Here is a 10,045-nt window from a genome sequence, read left to right on the forward strand (position 1 = left end):
AGGATACACATAGATGAACTCATCTAATAAAATTTTGACCATAATTGAAATTTATTTCCGCCCCGCCTTTCTCGAACTGAGAGAGTGTGAAAAGATGGGGATGAATTTGAGTTCTTATTTATAATTTGGAAAATATCTTATTTGACAGAACGTTCCTAAACTTTAACTATCGATCACTGTGGATGCTATTTTTGTAGAGCACTAGGAGCCGACACATGGTTCTTAGGGATCCGCACAAATCCATGTAACCGAGATACTCTATTCGAGTTTGAGCAACTAGTTAACTTAGTTAACTCGGATGGTATAGCGGTTATGGGCATATATACCTCGAAGGGTTGGGGAAGTGTCAGAATGCAAAAAAGATTCAGTCAAATCGAATCCTCGAAAAGTCAGGAATTTAATGGGCGAAAATCTAGTGAAAATCCCCCAAATCATGGACTATAACTAATAAAATATAATCCCAATTCAGGGGGAGTGAATGTAGATTGGATCTTGGGTGCATAGTAACGACCCAAATTTTAAACATGCATTTCGAGAAAATTCGTAAGTTAACAAATAAAATAATTTTTTTTTTAAGTTGGAATTTTTCGAAACCGATTACACCATTAGATCCGCATAAAAAAAAAAAAAAATTAAATGAAATAGATTATAAGATCGCGAAAATCGGTGTTCAGGACATAAACTTTTAATTAAAACAAAACAAATTGTATAATGACTGTTACATCTTTTTAACACTATAAATATTAAAAATCATGAAAATTTCAAAATTAATCCTCTATTTCTCACGTTTTCTTCGTCTAAAACAAAATACTAGAGAAACTTCAACCTAGGTTTACATCTATTTGAGCCTTTGTTGGACGTTGGCGTAGAAGAGAAAAATGATCAGATCATTACAACCTTTGAAAAAAATATAAAAAGCTAGGATTTTCGACAACATCCGATTCGAGACCTTTGATCCAACTCAATTTTCTGCGGCCTTCGAATATTTTTTGGTGTAAATTTAAGGTAGAGAACTTCTAAATCTTCTAATAGTCTAAGATTTCTTCGCATTGAAGTTTTAAACTCAAAATATATTATTTTATTGTAAAAAAAGTATATTAAAAAAAATCCATCGTTTTGAAGAATCTAGGATTCTCGTCACTCGAGGCAGATTTTTATGGTTAACTTGTACAATTTGCTAAGGACTCGTTACTTATCCTTTTTCGATGATCTATATATCGTTGGAAAGATTTGAAAGTCCCCTTTAAAGAAGAAAAATATTAGCAAAAATTTAAATAAAGCCATTGCTTAGGGATGCACAATAAAAAGATTTGTGGTTTTGTAACTGTCATGTAAAGGCATCTAGAAAAAAAAGGGCGTGAGATTATTATTAGTCATTTAACAAACAATCAAAAAGGTGACATTACAGGTTTACACACCGTTCACCCAATAAAACATTGGGGTCAACATGTACACCACGTAGATTTATAATCCACACAGTTTTGACCTAGAGGCGAGCACTGAAGTCAAGTCATAAAATAAGAAACCTCTGTTTTCCTGGAATTACCTTTCACTTAAGTCGGGATAAATTAACGCGCTGTTGGCACATGCACTTGACACACTTTTGATGTGGATACAAAGGTAGGGATCCATAACGGTATGTCGTACTTAACAAAGGTCAAGTGGCACCCCATTTCATGCCACATGATATTTATGGGACCAACGGACCGTATGGATATGTGGTCCATCCCTTAGTGAATTGGTGCTGTGCATTCATTGATATTAGCATTGTCTTAAGAATGATTTTGAATCGTTGGATTCGAACTCTTTTTCAAGAGCTTAGATCCAGTGGATTCAACTTACCAAACACTATGATTTTTGGTACATAGGTTCACCAAGGGATGGATCATATATCCATATGGTCAGTGGGTCCCACAAATAGCACGTTGCATGAAATGGGGTGCCACCTGACCTTTGTTAGGTACGACACACTGTTCTATATCCCTACGCTTCGTATCCACGTCAAAGACGGACAAGTGCCTCAGTCAAAAGCGCGTTAATTTATCAAGACTCCTCACTTATTTCCAATGTATGCATTTTTCAGCCTGGCACTCACTCTTTTGTCTATAAATATAAGTCACCATGCAATTGCAAACCCACAAGAGAGCTTACATTTTTAATAATGACAATGAGTGCATTTAGTTTCATTTTTCTGTATTCGATCATTTTCTTGCCCATTGGTTTACCAATAGGATCTGGCATCAGCCTAAAAGGGAATGAAACCGATCGACTTGCCTTGATTGCGTTCAAGGATCTTATATCTGACGATCCTCAGGGAGTTATGACCTCTTGGAACGATTCTCTCCATTTTTGTGAATGGCAAGGTATTACATGCAGTCATCGACATCAAAGGGTTTTAATATTGAAACTCGATTCCCAAAGGTTAGTAGGATCCCTAACTCCGTATATTGGGAACCTTTCTTTCCTAAGGTCCATAAATCTTGGAAACAACAGCTTCCAAGGCGAAATACCCCAAGAAGTTGGCCATTTGTTCAGGTTACAAGAATTCAAGATGAGCAATAATTCTTTTGTTGGCAAAATACCAATCAATGTGTCCCATTGCTCTGACCTCAGAATCCTTCGTTTAGGTGGAAACAAGTTTGTTGGGAATATACCCATTGAGTTTGGCTCTCTATCCAAGCTCATTGGATTGGCTCTTTATAACAACAATCTAACCGGTTGGATTCCAACTTCCTTTGGTAATCTTTCATCTATAAACATTCTTTCTCTAGGAGATAATAGTATAAAAGGAGTTATTCCAAGTTCCCTTTGCCAACTAAAAAATCTAGAGTTTCTTGGACTTGGTATAAATATTTTGTCTGGTGTGTTTCCTCCCTGTCTCTACAATATCTCTTCTTTAGAAATTATTGCTATACCAGTTAACCATCTAATTGGGAGTCTTCCACTTGAGATAGGCCTCAGTCTTCCGAATATCCGTTACTTTCTTATTGGAGGAAATCTTTTTTTCGGATCCATTCCTATATCATTGTTCAATGCTTCAAGACTCGAGATGCTTGATATCGGAACTAACAATTTTGCTGGAAATGTCCCTCTTGAGGTTGGAAACCTAAAGGTTGTTCGAGTTCTACGTTTAGGTTTCAATCATCTTGGAAGTGGAAAAGTTGATGATTTGAAATTCCTCAATTCATTGACCAACTGCTCCAATCTAGAGTTCTTGGATTTAAGTTTCAATAATTTTGGAGGTAAGCTACCTAACTCTATAGCCAATCTATCGACCCAACTCACTAAACTATATCTATCAGAAAATCAAACATTCGGAATCATTCCATCTGAAATTGGGAATCTCATTAACTTAATTATATTGGATGTGTCTGCTAACTTTCTCAATGGTAGTATTCCCAAGGAAATTGGGAAGCTTCAGAAGCTGCAAAAATTAGATTTAAGTGCAAATAGATTTTCAGGATATATTCCTAATTCTTTAGGCAACATCACTCAAATATATTATCTTAATTTATCGCATAATTCCTTAGTAGGAAACATCATTTCAAATTTTGAGAATTCTAAATTTTTACAGATTTTGGATCTTTCTAAAAGTAATCTTAATGGAACTATACCCAAATGGGTCATTGGTTCATCCTCACAGTTAAATTACCTTAATTTAGCTTATAATTCATTTACTGGGTCAATACCTTTGGAAGTGGGTAACATGAAAAATCTTGCAGAACTAAATCTTTCTGAGAACAATATGTCTGGAGAAATTCCTAGCACACTTGGTAGGTGTTTGACCTTGGAACGCCTTTATTTGCAAGGTAATTTCTTTCAAGGACCCATTCCCTCGTCTTTTAGCGCTTTGAAGGCTATTCAAGATGTAGATCTTTCACGAAATAACTTATCTGGAAAAATTCCTAAAGATCTTGACAATCTTCCCTTCTTGAAAAAATTGAATCTATCCGTAAATGATCTTGAGGGCGAGGTACCAATAAAGGGAGTCTTTCAAAATACAAGCGCATTTTATCTCTTTGGAAATAGTAAACTTTGTGGGGGCGTACCAAAACTTCAGTTACCTCTATGCCTCATTCAGAAATCTAAGCAAAGACGAATATCTCTTGCTTTCAAGGTAACAATTGGTGCAATTCTATTTACAATTGTGGGTGCATCTATTCTTGTTCTCTATTGGAGGAGAAAGCCAAGAAGGAAACCTTCTTCAAATAATTTCTTGGGTGATTGGTATGAAAGGGTTTCTTACAATGAACTCTATAAAGCAACAGAGGGATTTTCTGTAGCAAACTTAATTGGAATTGGAAATTTTGGCTCTGTGTATAAAGGAGTTCTTCATCCAGATGAAAAACTTATTGCAGAGAAAGTATTCAACCTTAATGTACGTGGAGGTTCGAGGAGTTTTATGAACGAGTGTAAAGCTTTAAGAAATGTCCGACATCGAAATTTACTCAGGATCATAACTGCATGCTCAAGTGTTGACATTAGAGGTAATGATTTCAAAGCTCTCGTTTTTGAGTTCATGAGTAATGGGAGTCTTGAAGACTTGTTGCACCCAAGTGAAAACAGGAGGCTTTCGAACTTTCATCAGAGACTAAGCATAACGATTGACATTGCTTCTGCATTGGATTATCTTCATAATCATGGCCAAACACCAATTATTCATTGTGATCTAAAGCCAAGCAATATTCTTCTTGACGATGACATGACAGCCCATGTGGGTGACTTTGGTTTGGTAAAGATTCTTTCTCAAAGCAGCGAAATTGAAACCGATCCAATACTTATACAGGGTTCTGTTGGGTATATTCCTCCAGGTATTTATCAATCTTTTTAAGTTCATCTGGTAATTTTAATTGGTCCAATAACATGTAAATTTTTTAAAAATTGATTAAACAATGCATGAATTGTAGAGTATGGCATGGGTGCTGAGATCTCTAAGCAAGGAGATGTATACAGCTATGGAATACTTGTGTTGGAGATGTTCACGGGAAAGAGGCCGACAGATGAAATTTTTAGGGATGGTCTAAGCCTTCATGAGTTTTCAAAAATGGCACTAACTGGGCGAGTGATGGAAGTAGTGGATCCACGTTTACTTTTAGAAGATCATAATGAAGTTACCATTGATTTTGAGAGTCATCAAAGATCCAATGCAACAGATAAAATGCAAGAATGCTTGATTTCCATATTCAAAATTGGAGTTCTATGTTCTACAGAGTCAATTGGTGAACGAATGGAAATCAAAGATGTTCTCACGGAATTGCATATGATTAAGAAAATGTTTCATGAAGGCATAATCCACTCATAGATTTAGTTTCAGTTTTCTTGTCTTTTTTTTTATTATTATTATTTTGTACTTCTTTAGAACTATTTAGGCATGTCATTGTACATTTTTGTATGTCGTACTTCCTATTGTATTTCCTTTACTTAGTGAAATAGAAAATTAATCAGATCAAGACATTTTACTTTTTTATACTCCCAAGTGTCTTTATACAAGCAAGATCCAAAAGTTTCACTTATGAATTTGTGGTCATCACATAAAATCCAACCAAATCTTGATCTTCCTTCATGAATAGTCCATCAAAATTTAGTTTATTGAAATCCAAATACTGGGCTTTCCATCTGTAAGGAACTTTAGTAATATATTTTTTGCTGATCGAAATTCCCAATCTTTCTACAACTTCCATGATTTGCTGAGTTTTTACCCCAATTAATGATTTTCCAAAAAAACAATTCCATGTGATATTTTACTAGGATTCCAAACACCAGAACTCTTTCTTGTAGAAATTTTTTACTCAAAAATCCCACTATATTATTTTTTCCATAGATACGAAACAGTCGAAGACACCAAAGGTTAAAAACCAAGGAGCAAGAGTTTCATGAGATATAGATTAAATCCCAATCTTATCCAACTCTTCCATTAGAAATCCAACCCCAACCGAGTGATTTCCAAATCCAATTAGAATAAGAAGACTTAAAAAATAAGTGTTCAACAGATTCCCAATCATAAGTTTATTTTGTAAAGCTAACCAAGCACAACGTGCACACTTGTTATATCTAAATTTGTGGCAAATAAACATAGGCCAATCCAACGAAGGAAAACCTGTCACGAGATTTCTCCTAGACTGAATTAAGGAAAACATACCTGAAGAAGTTGCCGCCCAAACCACGTTGTCCTCTTTCAAATTGATCTCGAAGTCGAAAGTGAACTGTAGAATCTTAGAACGAAGCTGCTCCATCTTCATAGTACACGTTTTTTTTGTTTTTTGAAGGGATAAAATATCTGAATGCAAAGCCTCAACTGCAGAAGAGTTTAAATTGCTTCCAAATTGAAACACCATTCTCTGTCTAAACACTCCCATTGTCGATTAAATTTCTAGTTTTATTTTTTTCCGCTAAATGAGCAAATGATGTATTAATAGAAGAATTACAAGGGCCTTGCCATTAATTTACAACTCTGACAATAGGAAGATCCAACCTATCTCCCTAGAAACATTTTTTTTACAATGATTGGCAAGCTATTAACATCATTAAACCCAAAGGACTCTGAAGATTAAAGGGAAAATTTTGCAAGCGCATTGGTAGTAAAATTCATCTCTCACCAAGCATGTTGCACTTCCCAAGTAATTAGGGAAAGAATAGCTTTTATTCGATGAAGTCCCGTTTCCAAATGCCAAGGAATCGTTCCTCCAAGTAAAGCATTTACCAATAGCATACAATATGTTTCAATTAGCAGACTGGTATCTCTTAAATTCAAAGTATCAAGCACTGCTGAAAGCGCTCGAAATTCTACCCAATTATTTGAGCCCACTCCGAACCACCAACACCAAGTTTGAATGAAGAATCCACTGGCTCCTCTCAAGATATCCCCCCATATGCACTACTTGGGTAGCTTCGAGAGCGATATTAAGCTTAATCCGATTGATTGAAGGAGGCATTCATTTTATTTGAATCAACTTTCTTATCCGAGTGTGGCAAACTGGAATTTGCAAAGATTGAAGAATATCCTTCTCAGTAGCACTAGAAGAATGCTTAAAGTTATGCACACTTTGAAGTTCAACTAAGCATTTGGAAATAGACTGAACCACCGATTGAAAAGAGGCCTCGATTGGAAATAGCAGGTTTTTTCCAAGCCACAGATCCCAAATCAATGTCCATGGCACCAAAAAAACCACACAGTTGCTAATTGGGACGACAGATCGAGAACTTCCAATAGTAATGTACCAAAGTTCAGCCAAAGGGATTGAGAAAACTTACAATAAAAATAAAATAAAAAAGCGAGAGGGGACCTCTTCCTCCTGACAACAGAGAGCACATCTGGAGGCAAAAGAAATACCCCATTTTCTACGAACTTCATCGACTAGGAAAGCACGAGGATAAGCTTCCACCCCAAAGGCTCTCAACATCTGTGCTTAGTACCTCTTTGCCGAATCAAGTCCCAAGCACTTCGAGGAGTCTTGAAGACTTGTTGCACCCAAGTGAAAACAGGAGGCTTTCGAACTTTCATCAGAGACTAAGCATAACGATTGACATTGCTTCTGCATTGGATTATCTTCATAATCATGGCCAAACACCAATTAATCATTGTGATGTAAAGCCAAGCAATATTCTTCTTGACGATGACATGACAGCCCACGTGGGTGACTTTGGTTTGGTAAAGATTATTTCTCAAAGTAGCGAAATTGAAACCAATCCAATACTTATACAGGGTTCTGTTGGGTATATTCCTCCAGGTATTTATCAATCTTTTTAAGTTCATCTTGTAAGTTTAATTGGTCCAATAACATGTTAATTTTTAAAAAATTTGATTAAACAATGCATTAATTGCAGAGTATGGCATGGGTGCTGAGATCTCTAAGCAAGGAGATGTATACAGCTATGGAACACTTGTGCTAGAGATGTTCACGGGAAAGAGGCCGACAGATGAAATTTTTAGGGATGGTCTAAGCCTTCATGAGTTTTCAAAAATGGCATTGACTGGGCGAGTGATGGAAGTAGTGGATCCACGTTTACTTTCAAAAGATCATAATGAAGTTACCAATGATTTTGAAAGTCATCAAAGATACAATGCAACAGATAAAATGCAAGAATGCTTGATTTTCATATTCAAAATTGGAGTTCTATGTTCTACAGAGTCATTGGGTGACCGAATGGAAATCAAAGATGTTCTCATGGAGTTGCATATGATTAAGAAAATGTTTCATGAAGGCATAATCCACTCATAGATTTAGGTTCAGTTTTTCTTATCTTTTTATTATTGTTATTATTATTATTTTGTACTTGTTTAGAACTATTTAGGCATGTCATTGTAAATTTTTGTATGTAGTACTTCCTATTGCATTTCCTTTACTTAATTATAAGGTGTGTTTTACTTTATCTTTTTATTATTAGTATTATTATTATTATTATTATTATTATTATTATTATTATTTTGTTAAGCATTGAGGTTGTTGGGCCCTCTCCCTACATCAATTCTTTCAAGGGTATATATCAAATCTTTTTCAATTAGATATTTTAATTCTGAAGATATATCTTCAGAATTATCTCATCTAATTACAATAGAAGTTTGTAGACCCAACTTAGATAAGTAATCGGCACATTGATTGGTCTCCTTCCAATGATGCTTGAAGCTTACTAGTTCAAAATTCTTGCTTATTCAATCTTACTGATCGATTTATTGTATCTCCAAGGCACATGCATTTCTTTTAATAAACACTTGATAACTATCTCTGAATTGGAGAAATTTTTAACCGATGAATACTTATTCCTTGAATGTATTGCAACCCATCCATAATGGCATATACTTCTCTACCTACATTAATTCTACGTCATAATGCGCAATAAACGATTGTCTTGGACAGTAGTCACGATTAAAGTGCGACTGCTGATGAAAGTCGGAAAAAACGACAGTTTATGACCATCGTAAAAAACAAGGGTTTATAACCGTCGTAAAAAATGATGGTCTTAAATAGTCGTTTTTCTGGATTTATAGTATAAAAAAGTTATTTTTCTAAATTTATAAATTTAAAAAAAAAAAAATGGATCATTAAAAAATTTATTTTTCTGCCCATTTTCCAATTTTGTAGGCCGCCCAATTTTCCCTTCTTTCCATCATCATCTTTGTAAACTCAAGAGTAACCCTTTCCTGCTCGATCCAATAGTCACAATGAGATATGTCTAAGCATGTGTCAACATTGCAGATTTCCCTCCACATGACACGAGAATGCAATAAAAGCAAGTAAATCGCACACATATTGTGATTAAATAAGCTATTTGTATGAATGGTTTCAACCAGAAGCTTCACACTCTGATGTATTTGAGAACTAATAGCATTGGCTTCATCGAGTGTTTCAATGCAAGAGTCCAAAAACCTGTACATGCAGAAGACAAGCTTTGCAATGGGACTATGTTTTTTACCTCCTAACACCAGTGTCTCATAGAAAGAACCTGAAATCCTTGTTTCCATGCTTCCTTTGCACACGTCTACCAAGAATTCTATTGAGAATCTAATTGTATCGAGTGCAAGAACCCCCAATGTTGAATATTATTCAACCCATCCTTCGGAAAATCAGCTCTTCTGGGTTGCACACTTCAACTACTGGTGGTGTGGGAATTTTTGTTAAAAAATTAAAAATAAAATACAACTCTGATAAAAATTAAGCATCATCTTGTACAAAAATGCCCACAGATCAACAAATGTCTCTTAAAGGAAAGAGAAGGAATGACAAAGTGCCAATCTTCTGGGACTGATATTATAGGTATTTCTAACATTCTGAATATACAATTCGTTTGAGCCTCGTGTCCTAGTTGTCAAGAAGCAAAGTTATAAGTAAAATCCAACATACCCACTCATAGATGAAAGTAAGTTTTAAGTCTTGCATTTCCTTCTCTAGTTGTTTTCGGATGAATTCCTTGGTGTGTGCAGTCACTTTGTCAGTCTTGTCGCACAATATGAGCACTGGGATCTTCTTCTTCACAATGCTTGCCTTTGTCATAGATGAAAGTAAGTTTTAAGTCTTACATTTCCTTCTTCTTCACAAACCGAGTCTGC

The 10,045-nt window shown here is 35.4% G+C and overlaps 1 protein-coding gene across 1 annotated transcript; it reads left to right on the forward strand.

Annotated features, from left to right (window-relative positions):
- Nucleotides 1-7,192: 7,192 nt before the first annotated feature.
- LOC147384263 (receptor kinase-like protein Xa21) lies at nt 7,193-8,348 on the forward strand. The gene is made up of 2 exons (XM_086426125.1): nt 7,193-7,727; nt 7,825-8,348. The coding sequence occupies exons 1-2, from the start codon at nt 7,619-7,621 to the stop codon at nt 8,217-8,219; spliced, it is 504 nt and encodes a 167-aa protein (XP_086282251.1). The 5' UTR covers nt 7,193-7,618; the 3' UTR covers nt 8,220-8,348.
- The last annotated feature ends 1,697 nt before the right edge of the window (nt 8,349-10,045 follow it).

This window comes from Akebia trifoliata, chromosome 15, assembly GCF_017979445.1.
Source record: "Akebia trifoliata isolate Shusen 1 chromosome 15, ASM1797944v1, whole genome shotgun sequence".
NCBI classification, from domain to species: domain Eukaryota; kingdom Viridiplantae; phylum Streptophyta; class Magnoliopsida; order Ranunculales; family Lardizabalaceae; genus Akebia; species Akebia trifoliata.

Excerpts from the sequence above, each read along its gene's own strand:
- LOC147384263 (XM_086426125.1), top strand. The coding sequence starts at position 7,619 with ATGACAGCCCACGTGGGTGACTTTGGTTTGGTAAAGATTATTTCTCAA. Across the intron at positions 7,728-7,824 it reads TGTTGGGTATATTCCTCCAG|AGTATGGCATGGGTGCTGAG; the intron begins GTATTTATCAAT and ends CATTAATTGCAG.